We start from the raw sequence: 22,301 nt of genomic DNA, 5'->3' as shown, positions 1-22,301 counted from the left end.
GCAATTATCCAAGCACATGTGTATTTCTCTCTTAGAAGGATTTATTTATGCAAACTATGCCTTCACATACTTTTAGATGGGATGAAAACCCTGTTAGTGGTCTTGTGTGTTCTCTGAAGTTATAATAAAGCAATCACCACCTGCACAGACACACTTGCATTTTCCCTCCATATGTCTTTGCTAAAAATCAAACTTGTTTTTGCAATGCTTCAAAAACCTGCAAAATTATATATACACAGATAGGACAGTGGGGCATTAAAACAAACTACTGCCTGTATCAACCCAAAGAACAAGAAGCCCAAAAGTCACTTCGGTTTGTGACAGCAGTCAAATTATTTGTTATTCTCTATTCAGCCAATAAAAATCTTCTGCTAATTATACTGTTAAACTTAGGTTCCCTTGAGAATGAACCATTATTTTTTTACTGTACTTTAATATATTACAGCCGAAAAGAGTAAGGGAAAAGGTGCTTGGGGACCAATCAGTTTTGGCCAATGTCCCAGACTTTGTCAAACCTTGCCTAGGGAAGACAAAAAATGTCTTAACTCTTTTTTTTTTTTTTTTTTTTGTAATGTGAAGTCTTGAGATCAGAAGTTTCAATATCAGCAAAGAACAGCATTCATTTAATGAAGTGGCACATAAAAGATTGTTACTTGGGAAAGCAATAAAGAGGACATGGCATAATATTAAATTGTAAATGTTGGTTTCTTATTGCAATTTTCACAAGCAAAGAAAAGCTAACTAATCTTGAAAATTTTACAACAGAAACCCCCAGAAGTTCAATAAAGGGAAAGTGACTGCTTTGATAAGTTGGTGGGCATTTAATGATCACAATTTTAAAATTCTCTGCAGGGGGTAGAGTAAAAACTACTCAGTCTATGGTTTACAGATTTTTCATGGCTCTATGTAATGTGACTACTGCAGGAAGTTTTCTCCTTAAATAGCGGATTTATCAAGAGTTGTTTGGAATAAAAGTTGATAGACACCTATTTGAAGATGTTGTCTTTACCACAAATTGCAATAGAACCAGGGCTTTTATTCAGCTGGAACTCAGTTCCAGCACCTCTCAGGTGAGTGCCATTGCCATTCATTCATGGTGAGTTCCGACACCTCTATTTCTAAAAAAACTGCACTGAATAGAACATTGTAGAAAGGCATTGCTTGTATTGTGAGGGGCAGAGGATCAAGTTAGAGTGCACTGATCTAGACAATTACAAGCAATTGTGTAAATGAACTTAAATGCATGCCCAGAAATGTGCATTACATATGGCCATATATATAATTGATGCTACTGTGTAAGCTATCAGTTGCTGTGTGTAATAAAGCAAGTGGCTTTTTTGTTATCTAGAAACTCTGGCAATACCTACTTTTCTCCTTTGAGATAAGCTGAGGGCAGCAAAGTCGTTGAACAAGGATGAACCAGGTGAAGTAAGAGAATCTAGAAAAAAAGGTTACAAAACACATACAGATATAAAATAATAATATATTTTAAATATAATATAATAACATTGTTAGTGTTTGAAATCTGCAAAGTAGAGCCAGAAAATAATTTGGCATGTGCCTAAGGAACTGTGCATGTTCAGTGGAATTAACTTTCCCACTCTGTTAACAATCACTATGCCCTGTAAAACTGTGGTGCTTATAAATTTCTTTGGACTTTGGAATACAAGGGCTAGTTTAGTAGATTACTTGTATAGAGGCTATGTTTTATCAATATCAGCATTTAAGTCCTATTGAAAGCAGAAGTTAACTTAGCATTGACATACGTTAATTAATTCAGAGTTGTGTGTGCTTTAAGTCGAAGTTTCTCAACTACCGGATAATTCTGCATGATGTCCTCTGCAATCTTAAGCTCTCAAAATTAATGTACACATCCCTTAAAATCTTCCTTGTTTACTTATAAGTGGCTCCCATATGGAAAAGAAGCACAACTGAAGGTTCCTAGCACTGATGGTAGGAATTGTTAGAAAAGTAAATTCATACAGCTGCTTGATGGCATATGTTTCCCATGGACAGGCGCTTAAAGGATTACAGACAGAACTGGCTACACCTATAACATAAACACTTGCGTAGGTGATTATTAAATGTCATTAAAATACAAACAGGTTATATGGGATGCCCATGACTCTACAACAGTCTGCCTCCTAAATTGTTTTAATGAAATGCCCAGGGGGAAAGGAATATTTGTTTGATTGATTGATTGATTGATTGATTGATTGATTGACTGACTGACTGATTGATTCATCCAAAGATCACAGGGTGGTTCACAACATAAAAATACAAAATGATAACACAAAATACATAATAAAACAGAAACAAACTAATAAACCCCCTCCCACAAAAACATTTAAAAGGCCATAGAATGGTAATCAGCCAAAGCACTGGTTGCAGAGAATATATGTAATATATGAAATGTAGGCACCAGGTGAGCCTCCCAGGGGAGAGGATTCCGCAAATGGTGAGACACCACAGAAAAGGCTGACTCTCGTGCTGCCATCCTCCATACATCACACAGCTGGGCCTAAACCCCAACCGAGATGAATCCAGAAAAGATGGTCACAAGAACCAAAATAGCTTTCCATTTTCAACCAAAGTGGATGACTGTTTAGGAAACATGTCTTGCTTGTTAGCAGATTGTTTTACTATGTGGCTCTAAAATGTAATTTATGAAGGTAGGGCCTATGCTCTTTACAGCAATTTCTCTGTGCATGCCCAAGCCCTTAGGCTTATCTCAAGTAACTCTTTGAATACTGGCCAAAGATTGCTCCCAAGAATTTTGTTCAAATATTTAATCTGCCTTTTTTTAATATCACATGTTGCAGAGTAACATATGGAAAGCAAGCAAAACAAAATGGTGATTATAAGCATTAATGATAATTAAAACTGAGCTCACTTGTTGAAAGAGGCAGGATACAAACACTTTAAATAAAATCAAAATAAGAATCTAAAGATATTGCAACCACATTAACGATTGAAAGCTTTGCCCCCATAAAAATAGCTTAACATTAATATTGCTAAATATTAACATAAACATATTGTTAAATATTAAATATTTTTTTGTTAAGAAAGTCAACTTCTTACCGTGGCCTGCATAGGGCTTGGCACTGTCATTAAGAAGGCTAGGGGAACTGCTGCTATTTGTCATCCTCTGCAGAAAAAGAAAAAGAAAAATTGCATGGTGAATACAACAATAGGGATCATGTGCAGTTTTAGCCCATACACTGAAAATGGATGAATAAATATATGGTTAAATATAATGCTAATCAAAGTGTTAGCTTTCTGTGACTCCACAAATTGGTGTGTCCAAATAAAAAGCTATAGGAAGCATTTAGCTACTAGTTAAAACAATTAATATAAAGTCATACCAAGTAAACACTGATTTTCATTTAGCCAAGAACATTATGTAAACATCGAGTTGGATCCAGGGTTTTCGTTCCACAGATGTGACTCTAAACTAAGAGAAGCTCGTGCCGTAGGGGAAAGTTTTGCTAATTCTTGCTACCGATTCTGGAGGATCCCCTAATTTACTGAAGAGGTTTTTCAGGGGTCACAGGGAGAAGGAGGAATAAGTGAAAATTGCCTAAACAAATTCCATGTATCAGTAGACAGATATGTATCCTAAACTTCCCTGAATCCATTAGAAGTACAGGCAACAATTGATATACAGTGGTACCCCGGGTTACAGACGCTTCAGGTTACAGACGCTTCAGGCTACAAACTCCGCTAACCCAGAAATAGTACCTCAGGTTAAGAACTTTACCTCAGGATGAGAACAGAAATCGCATAGTGGTGGTGCGGCAGCAGTGGGAGGCCCCATTAGCTAAAGTGGTACCTCAGGTTAAGAACAGTTTCAGGTTAAGAATGGACCTCCGGAACGAATTAAGTTCTTAACCCGAGGTACCACTGTACAGATGTTCAATATGTGCGCAACCTCACATGCAAGCATCACAGTAACCTGGAAGTGGCTGGAAAAGGGGGTGAAGTGGAGGTGGGGGCAGAAGAGGCCAAGCAGGCTTATATGGGCTATACCATTGTGCATGATGAATCGGAACGCATCCCCTGCACAAATCAGGGGTTGCTTGTACCCAGATAAAAAGAAAACAGGTTCAACAGAAGGCCAAGTGAGACTCCTGAAATTGTGTTGGGGGTATGTGTTACTTTCTATTGAGCCAAGGGCACTCCCTTATCAAAACAGAGTTGAAAAATGGGGCCTAGAATCCTAATGAAAGTAGATCTGGAGTTTAAGAGAGTTAGAACTATTTGGGACTATCAGAGTAAAAGACAAGAGTGTTCACCACTAGTCAGCATATACTGTAAAAACAAAAATCTGCATCAAAAAACTAAACCACAAACCCTTTTCTTAACTTCCATACAGACACCGCTCACTTCCATGTTGATCCTTCTGAATTTGTATGATTCAGGATGCAACACACTGTTGCTATGGATCCAAATAGGTCATAATGGCCTATTTAGATTTCAGGCTAAAGACAATAAAACCTCAAAAAATGCCTATCATTCAGAAGCTACAGGCAAAATATAAGATCCAACATTTAAGGGGTCTTATTTTCTCTAAAACAACTTTCTACACATATAGCTCTCATTAAGTTTAACAGTTTTATCCAATCAACACAGAGCCAGAAAAGTACCAATTAGCAATTTCTCAAATCATTGGTCCTTGAACAGAGCTATGTTTATTCTGCAATTCTATGTTGATACAGCAATGCTGCTCTTTTTAAGAAAAAGCAAGTCATTGTTTCTTTGGCTCAAAAAGGCTTGGACATATGTAGAAAATGACTGGTATAATCCACAGGTGAAGAGCTGAATCAGAGTTCCAGTGGTCAATGGGACTTCAATATACATGTGTTTCCCCCTCCCCAATTACCTAAAAATATTCAAAATAACCAGCATGTGAAAATTAGTTAATTCACAGATTTTATAGATTACAATATAGATTATCCTTGCAGACAATGTAAATAAAGGAAGACCCAAACGATTCTTCCTCAACTTTGGAAGGCTTGCTGTAACATTTAAGACAGCCAGGGAGCTAGTTGGATTGTTAGATGACAAAACAGAAGCTAAGGGAGAACAGGGTGATTGCAGAGAAGCTTATATCTTTGCATCAGCCTTCACTGCTGAAAATGCTTGACTGAAACCCATGCCTGAATGTATCTTTTCAGGGCTAACATCTGAAGAATGGAATCAAACAGAGGTAAAGTTCTACAGCTAACTGACAAATACTAAATGCATCACCGGACAGCTTTCATGAAGCATAAGGATATCAACAGTTACTAGCCAATGACTAAGTTCGATCTCCACAGTTGGAGGCATAATGTCAGTTACTGAGAATCACAAGTATGGAGAGCGTTGTTCTCCTCAGGTCCAGCTTTCAGACTTTCCACAGTCATCCACTTGGCCCCTGTGATAACAGGACGCTGGACTAGATGGGCTGCTGGGCCTGATCCAGCTCACTCTTCTAATGTTCATACACCCTACTGCTCAAGGACTCATCTGTGTGAACATTGCTGCTATCCTAACAAAAGTTCACAATGAGGCAGGAAAATCAACCTTCTTACTGGAAAACTGGGAAATGGCCATCATAAAGCAGCTAAAAAAACTGAGACAGGAGAAGTCAAAACATTTCAGGACAGTTAGCTTAGATTCTAGGTAAATTGATAGAAAGCATTAAAGTAGAATTATTTCTCATAGAGAAGAACAACCCTTGTGAAAAAGAATCAGGGTGGTTTCAGCAAATATATGTTTTACCAACTACTTTTCTTGCAGAAGTTTACACACACATTCCAAAATATCAAACATTTTTTTGACATCTGCCCTGGTACCTTAGGGTACAGGGTGAGTAATGATGATGATGACGACGATGTTACAACTACTACTACTGTACGATACTTCCTTATCCTGCCCACCCCACCTTGCATGCAGACTCAGGGTCTGAAAGTGCCTTCTTATGCAATAGGGCCAGGCTGCTATTCCATAACATCAGATTATTATTTGAAATGCAGACACTATCAGCAGTCATTAGGTGACCATAGAAAAAGGCATGTTATGGAACAGGCCACATTAGAGACATGAGATATGTCATGTGAAAATGAGATATGTCATATGAAAGAGCAAATTATTCCAAGGATGCAAATCTTTCTGGGATTCACTCTTTGGTAGAGGAAAAAGTCATAATTTCTCCTATTCAGTATTATTAAGCAGTCAAATCTAAATAAAATTATTGCAAAGACTACTTAAAATTAAGACTTCTAAAATGCTTAAATCTTGGGAGTACAGTAGACACTTGTAAAAACGTCAACTGACTTTGGGATGCACTATCCAGAAGTCTCAACGTGGTGTACAGTATGTCTCGTTTTAGACTTTACAAAGCCAAAAAAACTTGCAAAACCCACACAAGGCCAACCCTCCCAGTATCTTTCAATTTCACACCTCGATTTCACACCCAAGCACATCCTACCTGCAGACTCTTTCATAGCACACCCAATATTTTGCTTCTCCGGAAACAGTGGCCTCTCCCCTGCGTTCTTAGACTTGTATCCCTTAGTCCAAGAGGTAACTTCTTACTTTGCCACTCATTCTCAGAAACAGTAAGGTCTCACCTGGGAGCATTGCCTGCCACTACCACATAAATAGGACCCACTCTCACGATGGGTCATGGCTCTGCTGCTGTCTTTCTTCCCCTACCCACCATCCTGTAACCTATGACAGAAAACTCACACCAGTCCCTTTTCAGCTACAAAATTGATAAGTATTACTTTTCAATTAAGTGGCCTTACACTCCCAAATAAGTCACCAAATGGTCAGTGTTATTATGGGCACTAAATCCAATATAAAACCTGCATTCCAACTGAGATCATCTAAAATTACTGCTACACACTACAGATTGCTTATGCCAATTCAACTAACGAAATTACTGACATTAGTACTGAATTGACAATCACCTACTTTATATTATCTTTCTATTCAAACACAGTAAGCTGTGATATCAGATTTCTAGCCCTCGCTGTATTTAACCATACAGGGTAAACAATCTAGGTAGAGAGTGAACAAATATTTTAGAGAACAAAATTCTGAAAATTCAGTCTGCACAGAAACATGAAATTAAGAACAAAATTACACAAAACACACAATATTTGCCCTGATGCAACCCTGATGCAACTGCAGATCCACCAAGTAGCAACAAGCAAGAAAGCATGAAGTAATTAGCCAATCAGCATAAATTTGTCTCAGAAATCAGACCAATGGTGAATCTGCAACCTCACTGATGTTACTGGGTAGATCTATGAACCAACGTCAGAGCTAGTGACATAGTACACCCTAGAGACTTTATCACAGGTCTGTTAAAAAGCTGCGAGTCTCTGCTGCTAAAGGACAAATCTGTCTGAATAACAAGGCAAAAAGCTATCTGGATAAACCAAAGTCATATTGGGAATCTTTGTGTCAGCAACTTAACAACCTACATTTCTCCTTATATTAGCAGAGGGAACCAGTGATGTGATGGGAGGAAGAAACATGGCTTTAGTTAAATGGATGATCCAAGATGATTTAGCCTAGCCTCAGGATGTAGTGTGGTACCAAAAATGGTGTTTTTACTTGATGCAGTACATCCTTCTGTGTACTTTTTATGAACTGACTCCCTATTCTAAATCCTCAATGCAACTGTATTTACCTCTCCTTTCAGAGGATTTCATGACCTCTTCTTTAGGGTATGTTTGCACTGGCAGTCGTAACTTTTCATTTCATTTTTATCTGTCACTGTCCTTTAACAAGTCTTTCCACATTTCCTGTACACATGTGCACCCTGTCCCTGGAACTGAAGGCTTTTGCGGGGTGTGTTTGTTTTTTTGACAAATTTTCTGGGATAAACACTGGAAATGCACAACTGCACAAGTACACCTTCAAACCCACATGATCTTATTTGCGTGGATGGAAAACTAATGCTATTCTAGGTTGCATCGACAGAAGTATAGTGTCCAAGTCAAGGGAAGTAATAGTACCAATCTATTCTGCCTTGATTAGACCACACCTGGAATACTGTGTCCAATTCTGGGCACCTCAATTTAAGAAGAATATTGACAAGCAGGAAAGGGTGAAGAGGAGGGCAATCAAGATGATTAAGGGTCTGGAAACCAAGCCTTATATGAAGAATGTTTGAGGGAGCTGGGTATGTTTAGCCTGGAAAAGAGGAGACTGAGAGGAGATATGATAGCTATCTTCAAATATAAAGGACTGTCATATAGATGATGGAGCAAGCTTCTTTTCTCCTGCTCTGGAGGGTAGGATCTGAACCAATGGATTCAAGTTACAAGAAAGGAGATTCCGACTAAACGTCAGGAAGAACTTTCAGCCAGTAAGAGCTGTTCAACAGTGGAAAGGACTCCCTTGGGAGCTTGTAGACTCTCCTTCCTTAGAGGTTTTTAAGCAGAGGTTGGATGGCCATCTGTCCTGGATGCTTTAAGTTGAGATGCCTGCATTGCTGTGGGACAGACTAGATGATCCTCAGGGTCCCATTACAATTCTATGATAGGAACAGGGAGAACTAAAAGCCAGGTTTAATATTTTTTATTAAAAAATAGGTAAGCTGCTTGAAGGATGGGTGCAATGCCATAAATGCTTAGTTGGAGTGTGTGGGGTGTCTGTGTGTTATATACAGGAAAAGGAAAATCTACAGAAAATGAGACAACAAAGGCTTTAGTCCAGACCAAACATACCCAAGCCCCCCACTGTTTAATTCCTTACAAGATTATGCACATGCTCACACACATATAAAAGCAAGAATATGAATACTGATAGATTCTGAGATGCAACATGAACTGTGCCTTCCCCTACCACATACAAGTAGCAAATTGATATTTAAAACTGTTGATCTGGATAAACCCTTGCACTCCACCTCTTGCTGCCTCTCCAATGTTTGCAATATGTTAGAATGGATGGGTATAGCCAGAAGCAGTGAGCCAAGATAAGTGCCAACTCCCTTCAAAAAACAAAACAAAACTATCCAAAGCTGTAAGGACTCAAACCAGATGGTGCCTACATGATTACACAAAAAATTCTTACAGAAAGCTATCTCTAACCACTACACAGCAGGCTGTCAAACGTCCAGCACTTATTATCCCTATGTACCACCAGACAACAAGACAATTTCTTTGTGGGAGGGAAGTACTCCTAAGTAAGAGAACTAGCACTTTTGCAGATCTGCTCAAGGGCAGAAAAAAAGCCCAGACTGAACCAGATGGAAAGTATGTGTATACAGGTGGTGCATCATCATTTGCATTCTGGGAAACAAATAAAAAAGGCCCCAAAAGTAACCAACCTACCAAGGCCTTTTTCAATTACTATGTCTCCTTTCCCAACCCTCTGCATATAGAGTGATCATAAACCAATATCTGGCTTGAGAATTCCCTCATTGGGCACAGTACTTCTCCCATTTCCTAAATGAAGGAGATTCCATGATGAAACTCACATAGGATCTCCTATTGGAGCCATTGCTTCTTACATGCAGTAAGGGATAGAATCTGCACTGGGCGCCTAGAAACACTGTGTTGATTCCTAGATTGTTTGGAAGAGTTGACTTACTGCTGCTCCATGTGAAGTAATAAAATACAGCAATCCAGAGAAATCTAAAATTAGCAGAAATTTTACTGCTAGAAGTAAACTTATTTGCTGCAGAAATATTTTTAATCCTTGGTACATTTTAACCTAGCTGCTTACCAAATGAAATATTACCTGCATCATAGGATACTTTGCTTCAGCAGGACTTCCAAACCCATTAACTCCGATGAAGCTGGTGCTGAAGTAGGAGTCTGTAAGACTAGCTTCAGCCAGGGCACCTCCATCCATGCCTGCAACTAAGAAAAAGAATAATCATTTAAAACTATCAGCTTTGCAGACCCTTCCCTGACCCCAGGAATTTAAGACGCAAAAAAGTTTTACTTCTCAGAATCAGCCCTTTCCTTAAAAAAAGTGGCCCTAATAGTGCTGTGAAGCTAATTTTTTTTGTAATGATCTCCATGTGATCTTTTATATGTGTAATGTAATGTAATGAAATGTTTTTACTTCTGCCTGCCTAAATACACACACACACTTCTGTGAAACAGGAAGAAGCTGCTGTGGTAGGTCACTAAATAAGGATGACTACTTTGCAATTTCTCACCAACTTGGGAGTGAAAAGCACCTGTGCTGGGCAGGATACGAATGACAAATGTCCTACCACAACAATAGTTATATGCACAGGTAACACTGTGCTGCGTTTTGTTTAGCAAAATGTGCAGCCTGAACATATGCCTCTTTCACACACACACACACACACACCCCTCAGCATCAATATTGCTTTAACCAGGTGAAGGAAGGGAACACATGTGCAAACCTGAAGCCTCCAGGGCTACTTGTCCCTATGCCGCAGGGACAAATAGAAATGAATAAGCGAAACAAGGGCTGGAAAACCATGCACCATGTGACTGGTGTTACAGATGAAATTAAGTAAAGGGTCAGAAATGTGTTTAAGGGTCTCAAGTAGAAATGCACTTTTCACCACATATTGAAAAAGTAGAAATGTTAATTTTAACTACTAAGCACAGCAAATGAAAGTGAGAAAGAGCTAACGGCAGGATGTACGGAAGAGATAATGTTCAGGAAATACCTGCTACTGAAGGTACCTGAAGTGCTGTTGAAGAAGTAGGTTTTAAAGAAAGAAAGGGAGACAAATGAGACAATGGAGCTTGTTCTGGAATAGTACAGCCAAAGGCAACAGCAGGAGAAGGAAACAAAGAGCCTGTTCAGGTGTTATCCCAGTCTCACTCATCACTAAGATTCATTATCCTGGGTAAGGAGAACATGTGTTAAAATACCCATCAGCTCTGCCAGTTGAGATACCAGTTTCTGGATGTGGGGGAAGAGTTATGGTGAGGACCATTTGAACCCATAACCTACTCCTAATCTCATGACAAAGATGGCAGAACAACCTAACAGGCCCAAAGAGGGATTAAACAACAGATGTTATGTTCTTATTAAGAAGCCCTACTTGAATCTTTAGTTAATGAAATTGTTGGCTCCATCACTTTTAGCGTAAGTGAAGTCCGTAACCGTCTAGATTGAAAAAAATTAATGTTCAGTTCTGTAGAAAGGTTACATCACACTTTTTATAAAAAAAACTGAACGGGTAGAGCTGTGAAATCTAGTGAAAGTGCACCAGACACAATTTTCAGGGGGGTTTTAACAACAACTTAACATTTTCAGCACATCAGTTTTCAAGCATGAAAAAAATTAACAAAATCTTGTTACTTGCAATCTGCGCTCAAAATCTGCATTAATAAATAGGAGGGCATATATAACTAGAGGAAATTGTTTTTAGTTTAGCAGGGACAGTGTTGGTTATGTGGAGCTTACGGCTGACCTATTTCTGCTAGAAACCTCAACCATATGTTTGTATCAAGAGCATTATTTGTGTTCCTCAGCACTGTGCTAACTCACTACAATGAGCAAGAATGCTGCATCTTATGTTCTTTGCCCCACCAATATGACTGTGAAAACAAAGCTCTTCAATATATCTTATTTTACAAATAACCAGAGCCTGTGTTAGAGGACAGTTGACAATTATTGCTTTTAGATGCCTTAAATTAAAATCACTTCAACAGCATAAGGCATATATCAGTTATAGCCTTTTGAAAAAAGACAAACAATGGGGAAGCATTTTCTCCTAAATGCTAAACAATTGTGTATGTCACCCAATCCTAAAAGCACAAGACAACTAATATGCTTATACGGATAGGCAACTGAACACATAAAACAAAATAGGCAGTAATTTTAAGTAGCTTCCTATTGGCTTAGTTCCAGCCCCCTAGAAAATATATTCTGCTGTTTAAAAAAATCTACATACATTGGCTTTGGTGAAATGCCAGTGAAACAGTTCCATCATTGTGGGCAGCCACTGAGCAAGTCCTCTATGTGTCCTTACCATTCAAACATGGGTAACATATGGCAATGTTAAATGAGCAAGAGTGGTAAGTGCTATATATTAAACAAGATCAACCTATACAACCAGTAACCTGGAAAATGAATTTATCTAAAAGACAGCTAGTAAACCTCCAAATGCTGAGAATTCTCATATTTTGGTAGTCAAAAGCCCACACCAACTGGCCTTAAGCCAGCGGTCTTGAGCTATTTCAGTCTTGGGACAAATGTAAGATGGAATTCATTTCTATTTTTTTTTTTACAATAATGTATGTACATGCACATGCACACACCTCCTTTTCTGCTTCTTTTCATACCCTCCTCTGTCTCTCAGACAACTATGCATTCACCACTAGAACATCTATCTCAGAGTTCAGGACCTTATTATGGCTAGCCCCACAGTCGCACTCCCAAGGAGAGTCCAAAGGGCACAAGCAGCTGTGTTGTGCTGTTATTAAACTGGTTCCCAAATTCCACTCCCACATAGGCTTCTTGAAAATTGGTGAGGGTGTTGGAGGACCACTTAAAGGTTTTCTGCCTATTTTAGCAACTGTAATGCACCATGCTAGATGCTTGAATTTTTAACTGTTATGTTACACACCCTAGGCAATCTGAATAAAGCTCACTGACCACTACATTATTATATTACGCACCTAGTTTCCTGGGAACCAAAGTAAACTATGTAACTCAGCAATGCTTCTTTCTAACTGCATAGAGTCAACATGTTAAACCATTTACTTTAACATAAGATATTCCACTAGCTGAAATGCAACCTTTAATTTTTAATTAGAAATGAAGACTATCTTGCAAAGAAGCATTGCCATTTAAATTACTGGTGTGAAGCATGACTCCTATCAAAGAAAAAGAAAGTAGTAAGCAGCCTATGATTATTTCCCTCATTCTCGAACTACCTCCAGACAAATGTCACAAAATTCCTAGACCCATTACAATCTCCTTCACTTGCCAAAGCAAGGAACGCCCCTTAATGACCCTGGCACTCCAGCAGATGACACCATTATTCCTGTTCTGAGAAGAGTACCAGAGCTGCATGCTCTTCCATTACATCACCAATTTTTACTCACTCCATAACCAGGTTCTGTGTCACAGTAACCCACTAACTGTACAGAAGAAATCTTTCATTTTTCCTCTTTAACACTCTTAAGAAGTGCTTTGAAAGTCAAAATTAAATCATTCCTGGCTACTGGGAAGGTTTCACACTAAATAAAATTATACTGAAGTCAAAGAACACAAAGGGATACAAATAAGCCACTTTCTCAAGCAGTGTCACGAGTTGAAATACAGGCATCCCCACACTTATGCAGGATCACTCGCATGCAACCGCTTATACGCACAGCACTGGGAAATAAATAGAGTAGTACCAAGAAAGAGCTGGAGAGCCCTCTTGGCTCATGAGGACGTCCAAAGAGGATGTCAGTGAGGCTGGAGGCAGCCCCGAAGAGATCAGAGGCACAGCGGGGCTTTATTTAGGCTGCTCAGCCTCCCTGCCTAACAGCTGATGCATGGGTAGCGCAACAACATCCACAGCCACTTGTTTGCATATCCTCCAGCCTCCCCCCAGAGGATTGGATTGGAGAGAGCTGTACAGTAGGAAAAAACTGGTACTTATAGTCTTTTCAGAGGGTGCTCCCCATTTACGTGATTTTCCCTTTTGCACATGGGGCCTGGAACGTAACCCCCACTTAAGTGGGGGAGGGTTGCCTGTATATATGCATCAGGGCTAAATATCTGTAACAGCAATTATTGGCCCGCTTCTATCTGAAAGTTCCATGGAAGGCCTACTTGCCAGTAAAACATAGACAAGGCAGTGCAAGGAATTCATCTAAAGATGTAAAGTGTTCAATCCAATGCACATGTACTCAGACGTATTACAAAACTGCAGCATGAGCCTCTCCCAACACCAGCATTACTTAATAACTGTAGGGCAAAAAGGTAAAGGTAAAGGGACCCCTGACCATTAGGTCCAGTCGTGACCGGCTCTGGGGTTGCGACACTCGTCTCGCTTTATTGGCCAAGGGAGCCCGCGTACAGCTTCCGGGTCATGTGGCCAGCATGACTAAGCCGCTTCTGGCGAACCAGAGCAGCGCACGGAAACGCCGTTTACCTTCCTGCCCAAGCGGTACCTGTTTATCTACTTGCACTTTGACGTGCTAGGTTGGCCGGAGCAGGGACTGAGCCATGGGAGCTCACCCCGTCGCGGGGATTTGAACCGCTGACCTTCTGATTGGCAAGTCCTAGGCTCTGTGGTTTAACCTACAGCACCAACCGTGTCCCTAAGTGTAGGGGAGGGGGTTTCTAAACTGTGGCACACAGATGAACAGTCAGTAAACTTCATTCAGGTGGTCCAAGGCACCAACTTCAGCATCTAGCACAGAACATTACAATTGCTAAATAACAAGCAGAAAAAGCAGAACAAGACCACCCTTGGCAATGTTTAAGTGGTTGGGGCATTGGGGGTTTGTGAACCACTGCTATAGGGAGCTAACAGTGAGGATTCAAATATAATACAGTGGAACCTCTACTCATGTACGGAATCCATTCCGGAGGTCCGTTTGTGAGTCGATTTGGGTTGCTGGTAGAAGCACTGTTCTGCGTGTGCGCATTCGGCGGCAGCGCCGTTCTGTGCATGTGCAGACGGCAGAAGCCGCTTCTGCACACGCACGAATCACAGCAAACCCGGTACTCGAATTGTTCGCGAGTAGGGGCAGTGGTAAGTCAAAGTTCTACTGTACAGATAAAGTTGATTCTATATAACACATAAATATATTATGAACTGATTTTTTTATGGATAGGTAAACTAAATGATATGGTGCTGCAGCAGTCATTCTCCACCATACACTGGAGATATGTTCCATATCTATATGCTTCTGTTCAGTTCGTTGGGGGGTAGGGGAGAGACCCACTTAGCAGCAACTAGGTCACAGTAGTTCTCAAGAATTGCAGCTGGAAAATGCCAGAAACATAAGAGCAGTTAGATCAATTTACTTTATTATTCTCACATTTGTATAGTGAGAGAGAGGTATAGGATGCTTTAAATTAACTGCATATAAATGAGTACAAATGATGTGGCTGTTAACTCCTTACCAATTTTAGTAGAAAGTGAAACACATAAGCTGGACTGACCCAAATACTCATCCATGCAGGATGAGTAATAAGTACTCTACTTCTTGCAGCGCTTTATCCAGTCAATGCCATAGTATTTTAACAGGTGTGCTCTCTCTCTCTTACTGGTACTGCAGTAAAAACACAATATTTACCTCTCTAGCCAGTTTAAATTATCTCCTGTTCCCAGAAACCTTAAAAGTCTCCAATTATCTTTTGCAATCAGATATCTTAGTCAGCCCCATGAAAAATTTGAACTAACCTGTCTAAAGTATTATTATTGTCTTCACAGAGGAAGTCTACTCATCTACTCTAGTAGTTAATACAGCTGAAAACACTACCATCTGCCTACCAGTTTTAATTCTATCATCCCTTCTTCTGCTCCTCCCCATTTCCCCAACAAAACCAGGCAGCTTCTATTTATTTCTCTACATTAATACTGATTTTCTCTAAATGCAAATCTTCATATACATTCAAATTATAAGACCTCCTACTCTGAAAACTCAGTGGTACCTACAATCTGTAGTCACTAGCATTGCTATCCATTAAATAAATCATACAGCATTTAGAGTAATTTAAATTATCATATTTTTCATTCATCATTGTATTATTTATTATTATTTATTAAATTTGTATACTGCCATTCATCTGAAGATCAAGAGCCGTTCACAACTTACTATTCAATATTTTCTTGTATTTAGGCCAAGTGACCAAATATGTAGCATACTGTACTTATACAGAAACTATACATCAATCACTAAAGTAATCACACTTGAACAGTCACACATACTTGGTATGGTACCTCTATGAGAAGTACAAAAACTGTACAATCATATGTGCGTTTATACAGAAGACCCAAACTTTACTCCAGTGTAACTGCACATACGGTTGCAATCTTGAACATATAATGTACATTCTCAAACTGCACCAGAGTAATCAAAATGATTGAATACCTTGCAGCTGCGATAAAACTTGTTTTCATAAAGCAACAAAAATTAATCCATTTTAAAATTACTTTTAATGAATGTGTCCTGCTTCCTTATTTTTCCTTTGTACCAATCTAGTCTAATATATAAGCATTATATTAGATTCGGTAATTAAAAGCACTCAGTATCAAATGTTACACCTTCCAAAAAATTACTTCAAACATGCTACCATAGATTATTAGGTGACTGGGTGTATTAGACGACCCCTCAAATTGGCAGCTGCAATTTGGGGGTTTGTCTTATAAGCCCAGTCTTATACACTGGGCAGCAGCAGCGGGCAGCGGGCTCTGCTCTGCACCGGGAGAAAGTTTTCTGCCAGTGTGGAGCCCGCTGCCCATACCCAGCGTATAAGACGACCCCCAACTTTTTAACCTCTTTTCCGGGGTTAAAAAGTCGTCTTATATGCCGGAATCTACAGTTAGGTCTCAGTGAACCTCATTAAACAGATATTAATGTCCAGTCTGCACTTGAGCAACAGAAACTTGTTATTTCAGCATTAATCATGTTGATTTTTAAAAAATGTTATATACATTAAAACTAACCTTAAAGACACTAAATCATAAACAAACTGGTATGATACAGAACTGCTGCTTTTTAGGTGGCATGCAAAAAAAATTCAGGTTATTTCTCCCTTGGCAACTATTTTAATAGGTATTGGTCTATAAATACACAGATGAGTCTTCTGAAATCATCCATTTAAGTTGAATAATTGTACTGACTAATATAAACATAAAAAGCTAGAATTAATTTCATTCCAGATCCAGGTATTGTACTATTATTTTTAGGTGCATCAGAGCACTGTTTAATATTAATATTTTCTTAATTCAGCTCCAAAGTTCAAGCACTGCTTTTTTTTTGTTCTAAAAAACTGATTGGCACATTTCAAAGATGTTCTTTTGGGTTGCTGACACCTTGAAAGTAGTCCTGTAAAATATGTCTCTTTATATCATGCAGCTATCATGACAATACCTCTTTTGAGCACAAGACAACTCAACATCTCTGAAAAGACAGTGCAATGCAGTAACAACTGCTGCTGCAAATTTTGTAGGAATTAAGCACACAATTACCGATGTGAAATGTAATCTGCACAGAGCATTTGAATCACATGACATGGGCTATAACATATAGAAAGCAATAGCTTTTCTTTAGTGGTCAGAGTCTTGTTTGCAACAGAACAACACATGACCAATTGCTGCCATGTGCTTTATCTATGCCCGGCAAAAAGATGGCAAGTGTTCTTGTTTCTAGGCTCATGTGGCCTACCAAAGGCTGTAATCCAGACCCCTGGGTGACATTAGCATGGCTTAATGGTGCAAATGGAAATGCCTCTTTGTCGTGCAGCTTCCAGGCTGCTACAGTGAAGCAGCTTGGATCATCAGATGACAGCAGCAGGCCTGGCTTAGGATCCAGTAGATCCTGCGGTGGCTTAGCCCTGCCTATCCCCCCAAATACCAGATTTCAGGGGTTTCTACTGACTACCTCCATTTGGGTGGGTGCAACAGAGGACTAATTTCTGGAGGAGGTCACCAAAGATACCTCTGCCCCATCCAAACTTCCTCTAGGACCGCAGATCTGTAGATTACTGGAAACCTCTGGCTTTAGCTTACTAAAAACCAATACAATAAAATGCAACTAATTTTTCTTAAATTGTAACTCTCTTACTGTGTGGCTTATGTCCAATTAAGATAAACACTTTTGCATCCAATTTGCAGAGTATCACCATGAAGACACCTGATGATTGCAAACTAGAAACTTTATTATTTAGATGAAGTAACACAAACAAGTCAGCAGAATCTAATATGTAACTATGGGATAAAATGGGGCAGCAGACTAGAACGCATGAATGGTGCAATTCGCATTACTACATTTTCCACAAGACAATCCCATTCTGCAATCCCCTCAAGGATCAATCAATCAGTATTCAAACCCTAAAAAAGGAGTTCAAAGTCGGTTTAGCAGCCATACTACTATCCCATTTCCAGCAACCCAAGAAAAATCATCATTTTTAAAATGTTCAAAATGAGTCACTTGCATTATCTTAGTTGTTATCCTTACTACAACTTTGTAAGGTAGATCAGTATTACCATACATATTGCTGGTGAGACAACTGAGGCAGAGTGGCTTGCTAAAGGCCACCTAGTGAGTTCAATGGCAAAGGCAACACTCAAACCATGAACTTCATAGCACAGTCTCTACACCAGCTCTCTAGATCAGGCTTTCTCAACCTCGGCCCTCCAGGTGTCTTGAGACTACAATTCCAATCATCCCTGGCCACTGGTCCTGCTAGCTAGGGATCATGGGAGTTGTAGGCCAAAAACATCTGGAGGGCTGAGGCTGAGGAAGCCTGCTCTATATCATACAAGCACTGGAGTGATTCAAAAACCTAAGTTCTATGTGGGCTTCCACTGCAAGATGCCACTTTTTGGTGGGAAAAACATCCATGTAAAACTACCCTTTTTAAAAATAAGCAACCATTCAAGCAATTGTAAGTAACTGCAGGTCATACCTGCAGTCTACCCTGCTTGAATTAGACAGGTACACTGCTAGTGACAGTCAATTATTTGCAGAGATTCTTTCCTTTGGAATGTTTCATCTTGAACATTCTACCAAAAAGGGAAATTTGTACTAGCTGCTTTTTGTTTAATGTGTGCATGAGAAAATGGGTACTAAAGAACTCTTGTTTTTATTTATTCCTCTGAAAATTTGAACTAGAACATTTTTATTTACCTTTTATTCATTTCTTCTAACCATCTGCAGGTGATTGAGAGTTCACATTAAAACATTTGATCAAATCTAGAGCTGTAAGCACAAGTTGACACGAAGCGAGCAGAGAAACCTACAGCTTTGTTGACAGGAAGAGCATGACAAGTCGTCAAGCCACACTTCAAAATATCTCCCAACAAGCTTTGTTGATTCATTTTTACATAGTGCTGACTGATTAGCAGCATCTTCCCATCAAATAACTTGAGGTGTTACGACAATGTTTGTTTCATCACATCTGGAACACTTGCAGAAGGAGCTAGCGGTGCTTTTGAGTGTGGCGGGGGGGGGCAGGTCAAGTTCTCACAACTTATATTCTCAAGCAGTACTCCACTCCATTGCAGCACAAAGAAAACCACATTACAGAAGGGGGGGGGGGACGGACGGACTGACAGACCAGGATTACTAACCCAAACCCAGGATACACTGGGTGGATTCCGAGCATATGGATGCTGCACTAAGCTATCAATCCTGTCTGGATTTTCTGAACAGGCAAGAAATTGTGTCTCCCACAACTGCTTTACTGTTTATCCTCCTTAGCAGTTGGTTTTATTTTTAAAGTCGTTCTCTCTATCATACACCCCACCAACATACTTAGTTCACATCTCCTTACCATTATATATATCTCACCACACCTCTTTTTGTCACTTTTTTCCAAGAATCTCTCTCTGTGTGTGTATGTATGTTTGTGCACATTATCAAGATTCACGCGACACCCCCTTACTTTACCTGCCATGTGGGCGAAGGAGCAGGATTATATAGCTTCGCCCTCTCCCGTTTTCAACACATTTTACCTCACACGTCGAAGGTTTCCAATCCCTCAGGGGAAGCAGGGAAACGGCCTCGGTGAGCCACCCTCCTAACGCCCACCTCTTCCCGAGCATCTCGACTGACACAGCCCTGGCTCCTCCGCGGGAAGGCCGTGGGGCCTGGGCCCGGGGCCAGAGACTCACCTGGAGCCTTTCCCGGTCCCGCCCTCCCTCCCCCCCCCCGTCGCCCCGCACTCACTGGCCAGCCGGGGCCCGTCCAGCCCCGCTCCGCCGCCTGCTCCGCCGTGGCCGCATCCCGCGCCTCCTCCCAACAGCTCGGGGGGTTTCTTAGGCCCCGCCACGGGCGCCGCTGCCCCATGCCCGGAGTAGCCGCCGACGTGCCCGGGCGAGGCGGCCACGGCCGGGGCAGCGGGGCCCGGAGGGAGCCCGAGCGGGAGCCCGCCGAGGGCCACAGGGGGCGGAGGCCCAGGGCAGGCGGCCGAAGCTCCGCCGGGCTCCTCGTGCAGGAACTGGCACTCCTCGCCGTAGAAGCACGTCTTGTCCTTCGCGTAGTAGCGGCAGAACTTCAGCTTCACCCCGACGGGAGCCGCCGCGGCCGCCGGCCCGGGGGGCGGCCCCACCGCCGCCGCCGCCACCGCCGCCGCGGCCGCCGCCACCACCGGGGAGGAGCAAGGGATCCCGCCGCTGTTCATGGCGGCCGCTACAGCAGCGCGGGCAGGGCCGAGGCCGCCTCCGCTGGCACCGCCGCTGCCGGCCGCAGCACCATCGGGGGAGAGGCGGGCGGGCGGGCGGACGGGTGGCGGCGGCGGCGGCGGCGGCAGCCCGGGTCCGGTCGCCGCTGTCACAGCCCCGAGTTCCGGCGTCGGCGAGGGAGCGTCGCAGGCGGGCGAGGGCGCGCAGAGCGGGCCGGGGGCGCTTCTCTCAAGTGGGTCGGGCGAGCCCGCCGAGGAGTCCGAGGCGAGGGATGGGCCCGCGGCGGACGCGGGAAGCTGGGCCCGCGGCCAGGCTGATTGATGGTCCGGCGGCGGCGGCGGCGGGGTTGTTTATGCCATTTTCCTCTTCCTGAGCTGCCTCCTCGGTGCGCCTGCGCCGCACAAGGGCCCGCTGGGTAATCCGGGCCTGGAGCAGGCGGAGGCGCGTGTGGAGGCCCAGCCCTTGCGAGGGAGGAGGCGGGGGAGAGAGAGGCGGAGGAGGTTTCTACCGTCACAAGCGGCGCTGCTCCCATTTCACGGCCTTCGAAGCCCGCTTTTTGCCACTTCTCACGGGCAGTGCTCTCGGTAGGGTCCGCAGAAGCTCTCCTCTGCCGTTTCTCTCGCCCGGGATAGCCAAACACTCGGCCGCCTCGGGACAAGCTCTTCGGGCTGAGCTGGGCTTTAGTCCGAGGGTAGGGAAGTGGCGGCCTCCCAGCTGTTGTCGGGCTCCAGGTCTCCTTCTCCCTAACTGTTGGGCGTGCTGGCTGCGGCTGGTGGTGGGAACTAGGGGTCCCCACGTTCCTCACCCCGGCTTTAATCCGTGAGCACGTGGGGCCCCCAGTTTTGCAGCAGCCACAGTTAGGGCTGGGCAAATGCGTCGAAGTTGGTTGCTCTCATTTTCTTATTTTCCCAGTCTTTGTTCTCTGCATGGCCACATCAGTTTTTGATGTATGTGTGTATACATGCAGTTAAAAGTTCTCACAATTAATTGGCATTTTAATGCGAATTTATCCTAATGGGGTTGTATGCAATTTCCCCTAACACATAACACTTTTGCAAAGCACTTTCCCCTATTGCAATGCGCTTAGATTTCATTTTTAGTAATAAATGCGTTTTGATGCACAATTTATCATGGGTGTAGTCAGGATTTTTGTTAGGTGGGGTGGGGCAGAAACAACGTGATTGGTCAGTAGAGTACTGTATTTCTATTGTTTTACTTGATGGGGGGGCCACAGCCTCCTCCCTGCTCCCCCCTTGACTACGCCCATGCACTTTACCCAAGAATATACATGTTTTTAGCACATTTGTTGGCTGGAGAATTGCATTGCACAATTCATGGAAGAGTGAATTTTGGAAGTGCCGTTGATGAAAAGGTTCTAAATAAATCTCTGCATGTCACAGCATAAGTAACAGGAGGGCCTTATTCAATTAGCTTAGTGAGGAGATACTATTTTTGTTAATTTATGAGTTGCCTTTCATATAAAATGTCTCAAGACAATTTACATACATATCATAAAGACACAAATGGGTTTTTAAAGCAATACAGAAACAAGGTAGGTTGGTTCAAAAGCGATACAAAATGAACACAACACCTTTCCTATAGATATAGTGACTCCGTTTACGGCTTTGTAGGTAAAAACAAAAATGTTTAACCTGTTTATTTGTTGTAGTTTATTTGCTGCTAATGTAAATTGTGCTGCTAGATAGGATTTCTCATTAAGCACCTTCACTGTTGCATTTTGCAAAATACAGAAATACACTTAGCAAACTTGGTGCCTGTGCTGATTTGGAGTAAGGAAACCACTTTCAGAAAGGTTAAGCACCTTTCCATCCCCACATGGGCATAGCCAGGATTTAAAACCTGGAGCTGCTTCCTGGATAGTGTACCTGTATAATATATCAGTAATATATTCTACAAGCTTTAAAACATACTGGGTGCACACCTAAAAATACAAGGTATGTATATATTATGCTCAGGGCCTTTTTCCGCAGAACTGAAAAAAATATAA

General features: G+C 41.7%; 1 protein-coding gene across 2 annotated transcripts in view; it reads right to left on the bottom strand.

The window, feature by feature from the left end:
* The window catches only part of PAN3 (poly(A) specific ribonuclease subunit PAN3), a 60,175-nt gene extending 39,868 nt beyond the window's left edge, over positions 1-20,307 (bottom strand). For both annotated transcript variants that reach the window (XM_081860219.1, XM_081860220.1), the window contains exons 1-4: positions 19,839-20,307; positions 9,742-9,863; positions 3,082-3,148; positions 1,368-1,438 (exon numbers count right to left, since the gene is read on the bottom strand). In XM_081860219.1, the coding sequence (XP_081716345.1) occupies positions 1,368-1,438; positions 3,082-3,148; positions 9,742-9,863; positions 19,839-20,292 (714 nt within the window). In that variant the 5' untranslated portion in view covers positions 20,293-20,307. The remainder of the gene's footprint in view (positions 1-1,367; positions 1,439-3,081; positions 3,149-9,741; positions 9,864-19,838) is intronic.
* Between the last annotated feature and the right edge of the window lie 1,994 nt (positions 20,308-22,301).

Source organism: Podarcis erhardii, assembly GCF_964252035.2.
Source record: "Podarcis erhardii genome assembly, chromosome: 4".
Taxonomy (NCBI): Eukaryota; Metazoa; Chordata; class Lepidosauria; order Squamata; family Lacertidae; genus Podarcis; species Podarcis erhardii.
This window is presented reverse-complemented; position numbering and strand designations above follow the sequence as displayed.